The sequence below is a fragment of the Spea bombifrons genome, chromosome 2 (assembly GCF_027358695.1).
Source record: "Spea bombifrons isolate aSpeBom1 chromosome 2, aSpeBom1.2.pri, whole genome shotgun sequence".
NCBI classification, from domain to species: domain Eukaryota; kingdom Metazoa; phylum Chordata; class Amphibia; order Anura; family Pelobatidae; genus Spea; species Spea bombifrons.
In genome coordinates this window covers 86,214,547-86,233,934 of record NC_071088.1, presented here as the reverse complement: position 1 = coordinate 86,233,934, position 19,388 = coordinate 86,214,547, and the positions used below count along the sequence as shown (strand labels likewise).

At 36.4% G+C, this 19,388-nt stretch overlaps 1 protein-coding gene across 1 annotated transcript in view; it reads left to right on the top strand.

The window, feature by feature from the left end:
* Window positions 1-17,495, top strand: part of FRMPD4 (FERM and PDZ domain containing 4) — a 169,960-nt gene extending 152,465 nt beyond the window's left edge. Inside the window, exons 6-17 of the mRNA XM_053455038.1 lie at window positions 10-114; window positions 2,028-2,135; window positions 4,659-4,790; window positions 5,193-5,312; window positions 6,617-6,753; window positions 8,898-9,024; window positions 9,589-9,678; window positions 10,117-10,299; window positions 10,894-11,032; window positions 11,178-12,233; window positions 12,511-13,758; window positions 15,674-17,495. Of these exons, the coding sequence (XP_053311013.1) occupies window positions 10-114; window positions 2,028-2,135; window positions 4,659-4,790; window positions 5,193-5,312; window positions 6,617-6,753; window positions 8,898-9,024; window positions 9,589-9,678; window positions 10,117-10,299; window positions 10,894-11,032; window positions 11,178-12,233; window positions 12,511-13,758; window positions 15,674-16,989 (4,761 nt within the window). The 3' untranslated portion in view covers window positions 16,990-17,495. The remainder of the gene's footprint in view (window positions 1-9; window positions 115-2,027; window positions 2,136-4,658; window positions 4,791-5,192; window positions 5,313-6,616; window positions 6,754-8,897; window positions 9,025-9,588; window positions 9,679-10,116; window positions 10,300-10,893; window positions 11,033-11,177; window positions 12,234-12,510; window positions 13,759-15,673) is intronic.
* The last annotated feature ends 1,893 nt before the right edge of the window (window positions 17,496-19,388 follow it).

Sequence of the window (19,388 nt, the reverse complement as noted above, 5' to 3'; positions counted from 1 at the left end):
TCTTTAAAGTCTCCAAAGTCAGCATTTATCAGTGCTGCAAAAAAAGCAAGATTGAAGTCCAATCCTGTCAAAGTTCGATTCTCAGAGGAAGTGATAATCAATGGTCAGGTCACTGTAAGTACAATGTGGATTATATGCACTAGATATATTTCAAATTTAAATGCAGATTTGGTTGTCACCATCCTCGTGTACAGAATTCATTGTAGAAGGGGGGTAGATTAAGTACAGGTCTATAACACCAACACAGTTAATTTCTTGTCTCAGCTTCCAAATTACTGGTATGGAATCTCATAAAAGTGTTACTGAGGGTTTTTGGAGAGTACCAATTACCAATGTACTTTGGTCACTTTGTACTGGTCACAAAACAATCTAAATTAATAATCTTCCCCATCTAGACCACCCCCAATTGATATTCCAGTGGCATGTCTAGATTGTAAACTCGCTTGAGTAGGGCCCTCTTTACCTGTTGTCTCTGTAAGTCAAATTGTTATGTTATATACTACTTGTTATGTCCTGTTTAACCATTGTACAGAGCTGCGGAATATCATGGCTCTATATAGAACAAAAAATAATAATGTCAATGAGGAAAACAGAGGAACAGCCAACAATGGATTATGCTATGTAGTTAAAATAGTTCCTTTACAATTATAATTCAAAAGTCATCACCACTAGGTTGCAGAGCTAGCAGATGCTAATTTAACTATAAACTCGGAGCCAAAATAAGCTAGATCTAGATAAAATACCTTCTTTTTTCTGCTACCAGGCTTTTTGATGAGTGTAATTGCAATCAACTGAACAAAATCAGTGAAATAATTTCACTGGCTGCAGCCAATGTGCAAGTAAATAGCATTATCTGGTTCGGTGTAGTTTCTATTTTTTTGGTATTTTTACTGCAAAAATGGTAAGGCCATCTCTTATTGAAATTCTATCACAAAAGCTTAGCATTTTTAAGAAACCATGGAACAGCACACACTTGATCCGATTAAATTATATCTACTTCTCTTCGGATCATCTTATACAAATATTTTTATAACTTTGTGCGTAACAGTCACAAGATGATAAAGTACAACAAAAGAATTGTTGTTTAGAGGACTTATCAAGTGAAAAGAAAAATTATTGCGACTGAAACAGAAGTTTGGTTGTTGAAGGTTTTCCTTTTGCTTATCTGAGTCATAGTGAAAAGTAGGTCTTCTGTTAATGAATGAATCACCGACGTCAAAGGGTGTTAACATATTAAGCAAAGTGACATCCTAATAGAAATGCCTAAAAGAAATTAAACAACCTTAAAATACCCAAAACGCCCAGCACATTTATATATAGTAAGCAACATTTTAACCTCTGCCCCATTACTCGGAATAACCCCTTTAATTTCTTTACAAATGGCATGTAAGCCACTATTTAGTTATTCAATTTGTCCAGTTTTTGGCAGTCAAGAAAGAAATAGTCATGCACCCTTAATCCTGGTATTATAAAAATACATGTTTTTGTTTTTTTACCAGGGAATGCTAAATTGTCACGTGGCACAAAAGCAGGAACCAACAGGTTGTTGCCATAGAAACATAGAAGCTTTTTAAATGTTTTTAAAAGAACCAAACATCTCTGGAACACTGTTTGGAAGGCAAAGACATCAGCTATTTAATTATGCCAAAAGCTGTGTTGTTGACAGTTCTTTAACAATTGCACACAAAACTAGAGTTGGGCACACATAGCTTGAGCTCCACCAGTGACAAGCGAGACCCAGACCCATCTTGTGGAGCCATTAAATGAGCCCCATCTACAGTATAAGGAAGCCTTGTTGACCGACTGTAGGAGATCATGTTATAGTGGGTTGCAGCATGGCCAATGCCGCATTCCTATGTCCATTCTGAGTCTAACCCCAGCCAGTACAAGCCTGCTCAGTTATACAGAAACCCTGCAAAATAGTAATGATGGAAAAGACTCCTGTGTTTAATTAAATCTTTGTTATTAATTGATATTTTTATGTGATTTGTGTTAAATGTCTCTACACATATTTCATGTCTACGTAGGAAACCATGAAAGACAATTCCCTCCTTTTCATGCCAAATGTCCTGAAGGTATATTTAGAAAATGGGCAAACCAAATCATTTCGTTTCGACAGTGGTACTTCTATAAAGGTAAGATCAATGTTTTTCTATGAACACAAATACAACCCTAGGTATGCATTGCTCCCCATTGTGGGTCCAACCTGGTATAATTCATGGAATTCATATTTGGGTTATACATAATTTCAGATCACTGGTACCTGGGACCAGAATTTTCTTTTGAGATGGGCTCCTGAGTCCCCTTAGGACACTTACTTTTGCTCACTCTTAGTTTTTTTATATAATATATTAACATATACCTACAGATGTTTGTATATTTGTTTGTAGCTCAGGAACAGAAAGGTTTTATGCACATACCACTGCCTGAGGCTCTCAGTCATGTTCATTTGTTTTCACACAGTTTGGTTTGTTCCAGAATACATTACCGGAGTTACTAAAAATGTACAAAAGAAAATCTGTCAGCATAAAGACAAATTGCAATCAAAGAACAAAACCAAATGAAAATGCATTTATTTTTGCTACTATACTTCATGGAAAAATATTGAGCGAGAAGAATTGCATAGCAGGAAAAATAGTTTAAGGAAATAATGTCTTATTTATTATGATGCACAGTATATGGGTCAATAGGCATAACATGTTTGCATCTGGAAATCAGTCACTCTCTTTTTGTCTTTTGTGCAAGGCGATAATTATAATTGCCAGCATAAGAAGATTATGCCTTAATATCCTTCTATCAGGAGGAATCACATTTCTGATCAACTTTCAACACTTGGATTTGGACATGCATAATAAGACATGAAAAGTATTTTGGTCTTCGGCAGATTCCCTGTCCTTCATTAATGAAAGCTAGAAGACTAAGCTGCAGTATTGCAACCGGCAGAGTTTAATTGACATACTAATCTACCTAATGTGTCTATCTGCTTTTCCAGTACTTGTTTCATTGTATTTGAAAAATCCCTTCTAACAATCCGAGCCAACTGTCTCTGCCACAGAAACTATGCGGGAGAGATGTAAATACAAACAGGGAATGTATTTACTCTTTGAGGCATGGCTGATATTTTCTGGAAATTGCAATCATTCTAACTATTTTTAATTATAATAATAGCTCATTGGCTCCTCCGAATAACTTCCACTCCTTTAATCCAAACACTGTGCACACCTGCCTATTTTCTGCTCACGTTCTGCATATTTTAATTATTTCTAACTGTTGAAAAATCATGCTTACTAGAATAAGTTCAAGGTTAGTCGGGCACGCTATCCTTTAATTCTGTTCAGTGCAGTGTTATTTCTTAGACAGATGGCCAGTGGTCACACAATAGTCATTAAATGTATGTGCATAGTGGAAGCTTGCATGCATTGGACAGCATGTCAGTAGTTTTTCCCATTCTATACCCATCCTGCTGGCTACTTTCCCAATGATTTGTCCTCCTCGCATGGCTGGTTCCTCCTAAAACTGCCCTCTGTCCCCTCCCACCTCATACAATGAGAGGAATTGCACAGATGTAAACCACTACATGTAAGTACTACTGCCACCTAAGGAGAGTTTGGCTATTGCAGATTGTGAATGTTGATGTTTTATGACTACCAATTGGCTGAAAACTGGACCTTTTTCATGGTCCAATGGGGGGGGGGATTATGAAACAACAACTGAGCAAGATAGGAACGATCCAAATGTTGCGTTCTTATACTCTGTAATGGGGACAGATTGCCATTTGTCAGCACTTTTCTATGTCTGGGGAAGATAAGCAGGATGTTGGGGAAACACTAGATGCATTAGAAGCACACTTTAAACCAGCATTCAACATTATATATGAAAGATACAGATTTAGTACAACAGACTACTAGAGAAAGAGGAGGACCATGCCCTACACATGAGGAAAATGCAATGGTTACTCCCAGTGTGGATGAGACTGTAGATTGAGAATCACCTGAAGGAGTTGAGCATGAAGTAGAGAACAAAGACCAACATTTGGGCCTTTACACAATGAATTAATTCATGACTGCACTGAATGCTCAGAGAATTAGAGGTCACCTTGCAGGCAATTATAGATATGTGTCAAAACTATAGCCACAATCTGATTGGACTTTTAGAGCGAGCAACAAAGATTACTCTAAAAGCAAAAACAAAATAAACTTCAGACTGTGTTGTCCCTTATATTGGACAATTATTTACCTCGGAGGGCTTACGTTCATACCCAGAAAAAGAGACGATGTCCAAATCTGGTCAAAGGTTACTGGGTTTCTAAACTACGTATCATAGATATAATAATGTAAGTGATAGAATTGTTGTGCTTTACAATGGTTTTATCTCAGATGTGCCCCTTTAAAGGCAGGATATGTCAGACATCTTCTACTTGACTATGGGAATATTTATTTTTTTACAAAATGCTATTTTATAACGTAAAATCATATTTTGCATTATATATATATATATATATATATATATATAGATAGATAGATAGATATATATTTATAGATATTCAAAAATGTATTTGAGATAGTCCAATAAAAAGCCTACAATTATGTAATAATGCAGAAATGTTGATTCATTAGAATGTTTTAATATAGTTTTATTAAAAGAATACTGCTTTGCAGGATGTTATATTAACACTCCAAGAGAAGCTTTCCATCAAGTGCATCGAACACTTTTCTTTGATGCTGGAACAAAGGACAGAAGCAGCTGGTACCAAACTTGTTTTGTTACATGAACAGGAGACACTAACTCAGGTTTGTTTCTGCTACAAATCCTTATTTTCTTGGATACAAATCTCAGTCTGTTTTCTTTTTAAATATACATTTTTCCAAATGGTGAGTTTTGTTTCGTGCAATCGTATAAAATACCTCTCTATATATGAAACACATGTAGAATTCCAAGATAGTATTTCTACGATTTGTATCGATTCATAAATTGGACACTCCTACACATTAAAGGCAACCATTATCTATATCTTCACTGGCTATTGAACTGTAATATTAACAATAGCAATGATCATTGTACAAAAGATAACAAAGTGCTAGCTCTATCATACTGTGATAAAGACCATTTTTCTAGTTTGAAAGTGCTCTTGCTAACAAATAGCATTTGACTGCCTTGCCACCATTATAAACGTTTCTGTCAATTGTATCTAGGTGACTCAGAGACCCAGCTCACACACAATGAGGTGTTTGTTCAGAATTAGCTTTGTTCCAAAGGATCCAATTGACTTACTCCGGAGGGACCCAGTTGCCTTTGAATATTTGTATGTGCAGGTAAGAGCATGCATATGATACAAGATTTGAAAGATGCAAAACAAGACACAGAAAGCATATTATATAGCGGTAATAATTTCCCATAATTACAGAATTAACAAAAATTACCAAGACTGCTCACAGTTTCAGCTATAATAAAGAATCTTATCTACATGTCTGTATTTCTAACATATAAAACTATTTGCAGTTGTACTATCTTATAAATTGTCTCTTATCATAAAAAAAAAAAAAAATGTGATTGATCGATGGTGGAGATTTGCTGCAATATGTACATATTAGCATATGTGCCCATCATAGAAATGAAATGGCAATTCTTTTTTTCTCTCCTTCCCTACCTCAAATCATCTGTACTAACCTACCTTCTCCTCTCCTACACTCCCCTCAACTATCATCTCCTCCCTTCTTCTGTACTTCACCTTCCCTTGCCAGAAGGGGAAGGAAGGAACAGATGGGGGTGGAGAGGACAGAACAGAGCTTAGAGGATCAGAGGGGAGCAGGAGGTGGTGGGTCAGAGCAGCGAGAGCAGGGAGGAGTAGAGGGGGCTGGAAGAGGCAGATTACAGCATGTGTGCTTTAATTGGTCCTTACTTTAAGCCCCTCCCTGTGTGACTAACGATTTTGAAGGTAACAAGGCTATAGCTTATATCAGATATTAGAATTCCTTTTTCTGATTTTTTTTTCTCACCTTTTTTCTGTCATCTTAACAGCATTATTTCTGCCAAAAATTACATAAAATAATAGTGCACCATGTGGTTACTTAGCCTTCCAACAGTTGACAGTATTGGTAATTTTAAATTAATTGGAGTGTTTGATAAATGACCAATGATGTCACACATGCTGTCCTTAACTGAGCTGTGCATCATTGCATAGTGGTTTATCTTTAAAATGCACTCTAAACCATTATATGTGAATAGAAAATCAATTCAAATGTAACATACTAGAGCTCCATAGGGCACCCTCCTTCCAATGTCATAACATGAGCATCTCCTGGAGTTAGCATTGGTGAGAAGGTACAGTTCACTCCTGCACCATCCGGGCATTATTTTTATTTCACATTCATTCCTCAAAGTTAGATATCAACAGCATGTCAGAACAACTTCCCTTAGTATATGATGTACTGCAATAAAAAGAGGATTGTGGACTTTAAGAGTGGACATCTGTTCTTTTAATGTCTATGTGTTTTTGGAAGTGTTTGGTTTTAATCTATGTTTTCATCTGTAGCATGTGCTGCTAAATCTAGATGCAATAATATGAAAAGAGAAGCTATTATGTGAAACTAATGCTCCATCTAATGGTATTTTGCAGAGTTGCAATGATGTTGTTCACGAGAGATTTGGACCAGAGCTGAAATATGACATTGCACTGAGACTGGCGGCACTGCAGATGTACATTGCAACAGTTACCACAAAACAAACACAGAAAATCTCTTTGAAGTACATAGAGTATGTTACCGAGAGGGTTATTCATTCACTAAATTAAGTTTGGTTTTTGGTTCAAGGTATTAGTGTGCTGTATTTCACTGAACCATGTATTAGACTAGACATAGTTGACATTGACAGTCTGTGATAAACTGGTTTATTCTTTAGATTTTTGCAAGAACAAACATAAAACATCCATTTGTAAATGAATTACTAATAACTGTATTTCTCTTAACCCTTTAATGACCAATGATGTGCCAGACACATCATGGGAAAATATACAGTCAAAAGAGTAATGGCATGCCAGGCACATCATGGAGTTAAACAAGCTTAGAAAGCAATCAACAATCACTTTCTTCGCTCAAACAGTGTTGCTGCAATGCCTCGACATTGAGGCATTCAGGAGCACAAAAAATGTGTGGGCCCCGTAGAGCAATCACATTCGCTCTATTGAAAGACACTATGTATTTAAATATGGCAGTGCTCTTAGGAAGCTCTCAGCTGGTGTTTCTGAAATGCCTTAACAGCTTCCTAATCACTTTTTTGATCACTTTTGAAACACTCTTTCCAGCGGCAAGGCGCCACCATCGGCAACATCCAATCAGGAACATCCCATGATGTTCCTTGGCATATTCTTTGGCATAAGCAGCAATCTTGCACAGAAGCAGTTTTTTTATAATATGTGCAGTTTGAGTTTTTTTGTTATGTGATTTATATTGTGAAAATATTAAAATACCAGCATTTGAAATACACTGGGTTGTCTAGTTTTCAAAAATACATGGCTTTAAGGGTCTAAATTGAATTGGCCGGCTTCAAAGATGTCCCAAAATAGGACATGGCCATAAGATGACAAGATGTCAAAAGTCTAACTTGAAAAACTGAAATGCGTATGTCCCAAATGTGGCCTTTAGCACCCGATGCATGGGTGGTATCACTGTATATCACTCAGAATATGTTGCTGAACATATATTTGTTACATTATGGGTATTGGTAACCCCCTAAATTATTAGTACATGTATACCTGAATTAAAATCTTTGTTAAAAAATTATCAAAAATGTTTGCCAAAACCTCTTTGGCAAAGTTTAGGTTGTCTATTTTTGAAAAATATGTACACGTGGGAGGTGATTCAAGGATTCATGGCATATATCATTGTTCCATTGGTACTATCGCTACAAAAAAAATAAATTTTGGATTTCAATATGCTACTTGTACTTATTGCCCTATAACATTGGGTTTTTCTACACTTGGAACAAATATGAAAAACTACTTAGCATGGTTTTTCATTGGCTTTTTTATTTGAGTAAAAGATTTTTTAAATGAAACCAGAAATGTATTTATTTATTATTATTATTATTATTATTATAGTAGTAGTAGTAATCAAAATGATAAAAATATGTGACTTAATTTTACCTTACCCCTTGGAGTGGTTGTAAAGTGTTAAAATAAAAGCACACATTAAGTGAAAAAAAGCTTATTTAGTTACAGGCCAGTGTTTACTGCCTCTTGTGCATCTTCTCCCTGTCTTCTCTGTCAAATGCATGTAAGAGAGTTAGGTACTGCGCAGGGTTGGCCATTGTGCGGGAAACCTGTTAGGTGTTCTGTATAAGGGGTGGAGGTGTCGGACTCTATTTTTTTTCTTCCTATACAGAATTCACAATACCATTATTAAAATGTTTTGAAACTGGCATTATGGAGAAATAATGTGTTAGCTTTAATCACTGGCAAACAGGAGTTTTAAGCCCTTTGCATCTCCCAGTGTCATCACTCCAACCTACACTTGTCAAAGTTCTGCATAGTATAACCATTTTGATCCACTTCTTGTTTATGTGTTTTACGTGCTATTTCACATGTGATTTCATACCTGTCTAGCCTAACAAGGACTTCAGGCAGCACTTATACATTTCTATGTAGCCCCTTTTACCGAATTTGTGTTGAATAGGACTGGATAGCGTGCAGTTAGCAGGGTTGCCTGGACAATAAATCTGAGCATGTTAGCATCCCCATCCAATATCAATTTAGTCTCCTCATACACTGTATTTAATTATGTTATAAAACTATTTTCTGTTTTTGTGGTGTGTTTTTATATATTTAAGTTTATTGATTAAACAAAAACAAAGTTGTTTTCCTGGATATTTTTGGACTGTTGTGAATGTTCGTTTTCTTACAGAAAAGAATGGGGTTTGCAGACATTTCTGCCATCTGCCGTGTTGCAAAGCATGAAAGAAAAGAACATTAAAAAAGCACTTTCGCACCTTGTCAAAGCGAATCAAAACCTGGTTCCCCCAGGCAAAAAGGTAAAACATTTACAGCTATTGAATGTTGAATGTCAAGAAAAGAAACAATCATTTATACTATGAACACAACATAGAAAAATTTGAAAACATTAATTTTCAACATTAATCCAGGCTATAAGATAAATCACCATTGCAATGTCAGTTATGATAGACTGAAACATAAATATCCTTCAATGTGTTGATGCTTTTGTATTGATTAATATATTATATATGTATTTAAAGGGATACTCCAGTGCAGGATGTAGGAAGTATGAATATTAAAGTATTTTGGCAACAGTTTTGGCATATTTAACTAATCACTGGTAGGAAAGCTTTCTTGAGCATGTCTGGTGGCTCTCCTGGAACTTGAGCCGGTGCTCGAGCTGGCTGGCATAGAGTATATCTCATTTCCGTACAGGAGACAGGAGATGTGTATGGCCAATAGTCTTGATTCCACCCCTTTCCTACCTTCCAGATTGAGAGCGAGGTGTTTAGGGAGGAATTATCACCAGGAAAGCTGGCATAAATCATTCATTTTGTTGTGTAACACATTTACCTCTTCCATTAAATTTTTTTATGTTCTAGCTATCTGCTCTACAAGCCAAGGTGCACTATCTGAAGTTTCTCAGTGACTTGCGCTTATATGGAGGACGTGTATTTAAAGCTAAATTAATTGTAAGTATTATTTTCATTTAACGGTCACCCATGCTTTTTAAGCTTTTACCCACCAAATGTTTGAAACTTTAACTTTATAGCAATTGGCACATCAAAAAATATTCAACTGATTTATATTTGTCAATAGCCAGCAATAACATGGCTATTTTTTCAATGTCACACTTAACTGGACGTTGGCTTTTTGCATAATAGTTGTTGGTGTCTTATATATAAATTCTAAAGCAAATGATATTCAGAAGAGATGTGAATACTAATCACAAGTCTGATTTGATTTACATTTAAATAAATCTCCCTATCCATATTCATTTAATCAGTAGTTGCATTTTTTATGTTTGCTATTAAAGTCTGTACTTGAACTCTGGATTCCGCAGGCTAATTAAACAAACAAACACACACACTGTAAATATCTATTAACCCTTTAATTTTCAACATTTATAGCAGGGAGAAAAACATTCAGATGTAACCTTGCTAGTTGGGCCACGATACGGCATCAGCCACGTGATCAACACAAAAACCAATCTTGTTGCCCTGCTTGCAGACTTCAGCCATGTAAATCGCATTGAGATGTTTACAGAAGACGACATTACTGTTAGAGTTGAGCTTCATGTATTGGATGTCAAAGTATGTACGCTGTGTATATGCAAAATATATGCCTCCATTTTACTGTGTTTTCCATTTTATTGCTTTTTAATTGTTGTCTAAATCTAGTAATTTGAGGTGTCCTCTAACGTCTTTTTCGCAAGTTTCCAATAAAGCTGTAAGTCAAAGTTTATTTTAAACAGATGCATCCAAGTACCTGTACAGTATGGCCCCTTACTAGTTAGACTAGAAGAGTATGTTTCATGTTATGACCTGCTAGGTGGGCTAGGACCTTCTAAACTCTTATTTCGCTGAATTCAGTCTGCGTGTACCAACATGATCAGTATCAAGATATCTATATCTAAGCAAAATCAGCAGAAACAACTGATTTCCATTGACTGGTTTTATTGACTGTTTCAAATGTAGTAAGGACAATATTTCATGGGAGGATAAAGCAGAAATTACTGTTTTACACCTACTTTAAATGGGAATTAGTGTGGAAACATAGCGTGAGAATGCCTTAGTTTGTTTGTACTTACCGGTAGCGCTAGGCAAAAGTTGATGAACGTGGTCAAATGCTTTTTAAAACATATCTTTATTATACATGTGTGATTGTTTTTGTTTTTATTTTTACAGCCCATCATTTTGCTTATGGAATCGTCCGACGCCATGAATTTAGCTTGTTTAACAGCAGGTTATTACCGATTGCTGGTTGATTCTAGGCGTTCAATATTTAATGTGGCTAACAATAAAAATGCAACAAATCGTGAACCAGGTACATTATTTAAATTTTATTTTTACATCAAAACATTTATTAAACTTTGCAGTTTTTGTTTAAAATCACATCTAAATATATCGTTCATTATAAATGCATTTAGAGTATTTGTCATTAATACATAATTTATTGGGTTTTTTTCTAGCAAATGAAATCCGAACCAAGCATAATTATCATGAATGTGATTGGAATTATTTACCAAAATCAACAATATTTGCCTATGAGGAGAATCAAGAAGCTCCAACCATATTTACAGACTTGAAACAGAGAAACACAGATAGTCCACTGTGTCACAAAGACCACAGACACTTGTATATAGAGACTACATTTAATTCAGGACAACTTGATCAGCAACTAACCAAACAGTGTGACCATATTGACCTAGAGAACAGCCTCAGAGGAAACCAACCATCAATATTATCCATCTCAGGCCTGGATCACACAAATACAGCACAAGACTCTCCCAGGAGTGCAAAAGTATCTTTTATTTTCGGGGATCATAACTTGGATGCAATAAATCCACAGACACTTGGCTATGAAAGATTGCTGGATGAAAGCCCTGAAATGATAGATAAGCAAAGTGTGATTTACTTAAATAATGCCAATGATGTTAAAGTCTTGGATCTGTCCTCAGATACAGAAAGTATCAATTTTGCTGCAGATGCAGTTTATGCAAATATTTCTAGTGATGGTAAAATATTTGGAGCTGCTGAAGGAATAGAAGAACCTTTGTTACATGATATATGTTATTCTGAAAATACTGATGATGTCGAGGATGAAGATGAAGCCAGCTGTGAAGAAGATGTCTTGGTTCCAGAGGATAACAGAACAGATATTCTCAGCATGTCAGGATCCAGTGATGACATTATTGATCTAACTTCACTTCCACCTCCTGAAGGGGATGATACCGAAGATGACTTCTTGCTGCATTCCTTGAACATGGCTATCGCTGCTCCTCCTCCTGGATTCAGAGACAGTTCCGATGAAGAGGACTGTCAGAATCAGTCTACATCATTTAAAGAAAGTACTGGATCAGCAGTCAGTATATCTAATGAGGATATTCCTGTGTCCCTTATTGATGCTGTTCCAACAAACGCAGATGAAAAAAATGAGACAATCTTAGAAGGTGCTCTTGTTTCAAACCTTCAGACCTTGGAAACTTTGGCTGTTTCAGAGGAAAGCCATACAGATGATCCTTCAGGTTCTTTCACTATTGTAACTTTTATTCATTAGCATAGAAACAATCCACCATTCCATCCATTTGAACCATCACATTTTTTGTTGTGTTTTGCCATATTTCACGTACAATCCCTATTTTTTTTTATTTTTGGGACCTAATGTTTGTTTTTAGTTTTTTCAAAAACATTTTATTTTAACCATACTACAAGAAAGCATGCGAAAGGGATGTAAATAAAAAAAAAATCCTAAATGTATTCAAATGCAACACTAATACGCTCCTCTTTTTTTATGGCATACAGGTGTAACAATTCTAAGAGCATATAGTCCTGAGTCATCCTCTGATTCTGGTAATGAAACAAACTCTTCAGAAATGACTGAAAGTTCTGATTTAGCAGCCGCACAGAAACATACAGAAAACCCAGTTCGTGTAATTTTACCTAGCAGTGAAGGATATCAATCTCTGATGGAAGAACAAACTGAGCTTTCTGTGGCCAAGAATCCAAATGTAAATATACCAATGAACTCTACACCTTCCTTAGTAAATCGACAAACTGGGGAGCTGCAATCAAAAGCAGTGCCTTCAAAACAGATCCTCCATTCGGATAATGTTGAAATGGAACCAGAGACAATGGAAACAAAATCTGTTACAGATTATTTCAATAAGATGCAGATGGGCTCATTGGTGTATTCATGTAAGAGAAAAAATAAATTGTTAGATGGGGAAATAAAAACACATTTTGATGTCAATGTGACAGTCAAAAAGCTGGGAAATAAACGTCCAGAGAACAATGGTGAGATCAAGACTAAATTTGAAACACTTCCTTCTAAGGACTGCCAGCATCTAAGCAATTTTAACTTGGAAAGAACTGCATTTCGGAAAGACAATCAAAGGTGGTACAACACGACTGACAAAGCATCAGTTGATAAATTGCAAGCAGACGCAGCGTATGTTAAGACACTTCCAAGACTTTCTGGTGTTGGGAAAATAGAAGCAGGTTCCAAAGAAGACATAAATACAGAAAATAAACCAGATGATATGTTCATCGCGAATGTGAAATGTATTTCTTCTTTCAAAGAACTTGGGGACTCTGAAGATGTTGATGCTTCTGCAGACAACATATCTAAACTTGTAGATACTGATCAGAGTATGACAAGAGTTTGTGAGTTCCACATGGCCAAGAACATGTCTCCATTTCACAGCGAGGGCCATTTTTCACTTCAGAGTTCCCAGTGTTCATCAGTGGATGCAGGTTGCAGTACAGGTAGCAGCTCATGTGCTACTCCAATCGAATCTCCTCTTTGTACCTCAGATACGAAGCTTATTCTCTCTGATGCATCAGTGAAGAGTATTGGCCACATTACTCCAGATGAAAGACAATCCATCCTTCCCAATCATGAGACATCTTATACAGAACTACACCAACAAACAGAAAGTGCTTGTCACAGGATGAGTGTTCCTAACATGAGTACACCAATAAATACAGAACCACTGTTTGGCACTTTGAGAGATGGGTGCCATAGGATTTCAAAGATTAAAGAAACCACAGGTACATCACCAATTCTGTTTGTTTATACATGTTAACCCTCCTTTTTAGGAAACTATATGGCAAAGCTGTAAATATTAAGCAAATATCTATTTCAATAACTGCTAAAATTAGAGCATTAGTTACAATTTTAACTACATAACATGTAACAAATTCATTAGCCTACTTCTAAACCACAAATGTACTTGTTAACACTCACCTGTCTTTTTTGCTGTATCACTACCAAAAGTAAATTCAGGTCTTGGCAAAATGATTAAAGTAGGATAAGATTTTGACAAACCCACTAAGCAAATTACTAGTGTGATTTATGGAAATCTGTCTTTCTATAGGCCAAGCCGAAAATCAATGATTTTTCTTACATTTTGATGTTCTCAAACGTGTATCAGAGTGTATAATCTGGGTAAAACTGCAGATACTTTGGAGGATGTATTCATATGTATTCCAACACAAAAGGAAAGCTCGATTATAAGATGACCCTGATTATAAGACCCCCAAAATTTGAATATTAATTTAGTAAAAAAGAAAAAGCCTGAATGTAAGATTACCCTATAGAAAAAAAAAGTTTTACTAGTAAATATTAATTCACATGTAAACTATTTTTAAGTATGCCCCCTGGATATGCCACTCTGCCCCCCCCAGACTAACCAATGCATCCCTAGATTTGACCCCCATGCTCCAGACTCCCTGGTGTCTAGCGGGGCAGCCTCTGCTGCTACCCGGCACTTTCGTGGAGGCTTCCATGATGCAGCACCGGAAGGTCATGTCTCGCCGGCACTCATAGAAGCCCCAGCGGAAGTGCCGGGCAGCAGCAGAGGTTGTCTGCACGCATCACGCAGACGTTCACTGGCTGCCAGAGAGGAGGATCCAGGTCCCCTGCAGCGCTGCGGGGAACCGGATCTTAGTCTTATAGTCAGGCCTCTATTTGAGGTGGGATTATAAGACAGCCTTGAATATAAGATGAGAGGTATTTTTCAGAGCATTTGCTGTGAAAAAACTAATCTTATATTCGAGCAAATACAGTATATTTAAATAACATGTTATATGCTATAGCTATGGAGTACAGTTTTTATCTTGATCATATCACATATTGACAGGCAAATGTAAGTTCTTTATACACTGATCTTTCAAACTAGCTAATCTTTGGCATTAAGTAACTGTTCCAATAAGTTCCCCAAAAATACATTTAAATGTGCTGTTAAATGATATTTGGAGGGGACACTGCATAATGTACAGTTAAAGCATTGCTATGACTTTTGAATAATTATATAGGGCCAGAAGGATGAATTCAGTGAAATTGGTCCTTCATAATACACAGTAAAGTTGAAGTTAAAATACCTCTTTGTATTACAAATTAACTACTTATGGCACAGTGTGCTGTTTTATTGTTTCAGTCTAATATTCCCTGTCTCTTGGCTACATGAAGAATATACATTTCACACTCACTGTTTTTAGATTTTGGTTTAGAACATTTTTAGAATATTTGCTGTTTTATGCCTACACCAGTTTTGATTTCATGATGCTTAATGTATTCAAGTATTTTAGCCTGTTTGGGGAAGTCAGTAGAATGTTGCGTTGCAGGCACTAGGCTGTTAGATTTCATTGTGCACATAACTGTATGTACTCCTAGACAATTGTGCTGCATATAATACAAATATCCATTTTTTAAAACACATTTTATTATTTTGCAGTATAATAAAATATAACAGCATGAGGCTGTACAAAGTTACTTCCCATTGTCATTACCAATATAAAGACACCCAGGACCAACCCTAACCCCCACAAATATCCATTTTATCATCTACACATACTACTTTACTCAGGATAAATTATTTTTAAAATATTGTTTTAATATAATATCAGATATTGATTATAGAAATGCTTAACAAATATCTCTGTTTTTCTACTACCCCTAGTGTAGCTTTCACAGATCCTGCAAAAGGAAGAAGAGGAGGTGGCACTCCTGCAACTTTTAAACACCCTAAAGGAGACCCTTTAGCATCACCCAACATTTGCTCAGAGTCAAATGTGCCAATTGAAAATCAAGACTCTCTTTACTTTCACCAAGGGCAACAGGCATGTGTAGCAGAAGTGGCATTACATCCCTACGACATAACAGGAGGCAGCTTAAAAATGCCACAAAACCAGAGAGTGTTAAGACGTAGCAGTAGTGTTATATCAAGGTCCTCTGTTGTGGACCTAACAGACAAGAAAATATCTTCAATAAGCTTGTGTTTGGATAGAACTGAGGCTGGACCTTTCAAAACAGAAAAAAGAGTCGAACTGCCGTTGGGGAAAAAAATATCCAAAAGCCGTTCCCACAGTTCTGTGAATGCTGTCTGTGAAAGCAAAGATGATAAGAGGTCATCTGCTATTGGTCCTATGCAAAAGGTACAGAAACAGTCACGATCATTGCCTTTGTTAAAACTAGATGCAAGCAACTGGAGATGTCGAGGTCCCTTTAGTTACTGCTTCCAAAACAGAGGAGATAACGCAGATGATGATGATGGCGATGCCGAATGTAATGTGGTTGACAGTGGAAACAACAATGAAAAAAAGGAACTCTCTTGTGTGTATTTACCACAGGCACCAACTGAAATACAAAAGGAAAGTGATGTTCTACCCACAGACTGTGGGAACAAAGAAACAGAATCTCCCACAGCTGGGCAAACTGAATGTCATTTCCACAACATGAACCTTGATGAAAAGATTGCAAGAATAAATGCACTTAAAGAACATGTTTATGCAATACCTGAGGGATTTTATGCTGCTCAAAAGGATGCTAACGAGTTACTCTGCCTAATAAGATCAAATGTCACAGGAAAGGAGGAAGGTGTCAGGGTAGATCTCTATGATCACGAGCTGTCTCAGTACAAGCAACGTCTCTCCGTGGAATCCAGACAGCTAGGAAGTGCCTGCAAGAAAATGGCCACGGCTGACAAAGGCCCAGAGGAAATGCTCTCAGCGATGACTTCAAGCTTTCAGATTCTCTGCTGTTTAACAGAAGCTTGCATGCGATTAGTAAATGCGATGAAATCTGAAGCACAGCAACAAGAAATTGTAGCTAAAATAGATGAGGTGGTGTTAAACTACCTCTGTTTGCTGAGGGCAGCCGAAACAACCTCCATCAAGGTGTTCAATGATCCTAATGTTAAACTTTTGGCTCGACATTCAAGTTCTATGGCTGCAGTTGTAAGCACACTAACCGGTTCTCTTAAAATGCTTTTAAACAAATAAACTTATGGGAAGTCACTTCATAAACTACCTTTATAAAGCCATACATTAACTCTTATTTTACCTGTATATAATATAATGTAAATTGCATCCTTCCACTTCCTACCCTTATACACAGGCATTGTTTAGCCCTTAAGAGTTCTGAGGTTGGCTAACAAAATACATTGGCTATTGTTCTAATGCTAAAGAGTTTAAGGAATCTTGTTCATTAGTAAATGTTAAACTTGCACATCCTTCTATAAGAGAGAAGCATCCTAAGGCCTACTTTGCCCAGGTTACTTCTCAGATAATACTCGCAGGCACATAATGTAAACATTTCAACCCAGCTGCATCTTCCTCCTTTCCTCCCTGTCCAGTCATGTAAGAGTTAAGATTATGTATATAGACAGTATTTAATATTTTAAATTATAATTTTTAAGCACTGAAAATAAAGAAATGTTTAAATTCCAAGAAGGTATTATGATTTACTAGAGAATATATATATATATAATAAATTGACTTTTTGTTCATGTCGTATTGTTGTCCTTTACTTACTCAGAATTGTTGACATCAATCCCTTATATTAAGGTGAGAAAACATGCAAGAAAACAAAATCCAGGAAATTATAAAGAGAATAGCATTTTCTGTGTGTGATGTTTTTAATAATACTAAATGAAAAATGCAGAAATTGAAGTTCTTGTTGGTGTTCCCTCAGAAGTTACATTCTGGCTAACCCTATCATTAATTGTGATCCATACTAATTAAGCACACAACACTTGGCTCGTGTTTTGGTCTGTACAGACAAGCACAAGAACTTTCCAGTAGTTCAGACTGGCTCATTTGTGGCTCACTGGTTGTCTTGTTCAGGGGTCATAACTGGGGCTTTTGGTGCCTGGGGCAAGGTCAGAGGTCCCGTCCAGCATTTTCACTTGTGAAAGCATATGGAGGTGCAAGGGGGTTGCCACCAGGTAGCTTAAGTTTGCCATTCACCTTGCGGTGCCTGGGGCAACTGCCCCTGTTGCCCCATGGAAGCTACAGCCCTGGTCTCGCTGTTAATTTCCTTAATTATGCCAATAACCTTCTTTGGCTTTGTGCTAATATGTAAAGATCGGTGAGTGAAATATAATGCATTTTTATTACCAGCTTGCTGAAAAAAGGTTTTTATGTTCATGTTGAATTTTTTTTTTTTTTTGTGACTACTATAAACACAGCATCTGTTTTCTGTAACTGGAGTATCACTCTCTCAAATATAAGGAGAAAATTTGTTCTTAAATTGGCCATTTTTCTTAACTACTTGCCAGCTGCTGCTATGCCATAATTTCTGGTAATACTGCCCTTGACACTAAAACCACCATATACTCCAAGTCAGTCAAATCAAAACAGTACATAAAGGTAGAACTAGATGCCGACAGGAGATGCGACAGCTAATCAGGAAAAGGAGATACTGAGAGTGAACAGAAGAGATATAAGGGCAAATGTAATATTACAAACACCTTAACAACTGCTAAACTAACATGTTTTTCTATGCTCTAATAATATGTTTTCCTCCATGGACAGAGGTACCTTGATTTACGTTTGGTTTCTAACTAGAAGCCAAAGACACTAGAGAGTCAAATGCTTATATGTAATGTAAAAAAGTTTTACTTTACTGAGAGGGTGTTAGATAAATGGAACAGCCTCCCAACAGAAAGGGTAGAGGCTAATATAGTGAGGGAATTTAAACATGCATGGGATAGGCATATGGCTATCCTGAATCTTAGATGAGAGCAAGGACTAAATCAAAAAAATGAGGGACTAGATGGGCCGAATGGTTCTTATCGTCGTCTTTAATTATACAATAGATTTTATTCTGTATCCCGTAAACTATATGATATTTTTACCATGCTGTTTGCGCAGTCAGACAATTTTTGCTTCAGTCTTTTTTATTGTAGAACCGCAATGTAGCCACTAGGTGGCACATATACCAAATGCAAAAAGCCTTGCTGCATCCATCAAGAATGCAATGCTACTCACAGGAGTGGTAACTTTACATTTCCACTACAACCCTACCACTATACATTACTGGGGACCACCTTCCAAAGTGAAAGAATCAGGATTTACAAATTCTATATAAAAAATATATAGGTAAATTAATATATATAGAATAGATTTAGGAATCAGAAAAATCATGCTGGACAGCATTTATTCCAAAATAAAAGCAGATCATTTGTAACCATTAAGGATTTAATCACAAACTTATTTCTAAAATATAAGGTTGTTTAAGTGACGGCCCTCCCCCCGGTCCTTCCTGAAAACTTTTATGCTATCATATTAAAATAAAGAATTATTCATTTTGGAATAAATGTTCTAGGTAATCAAGCAGGATTTAATGGTGTTATTTTTTTTTTCCAGCTGGGTATTACTCACCTTTTTTGTAGCAAGGT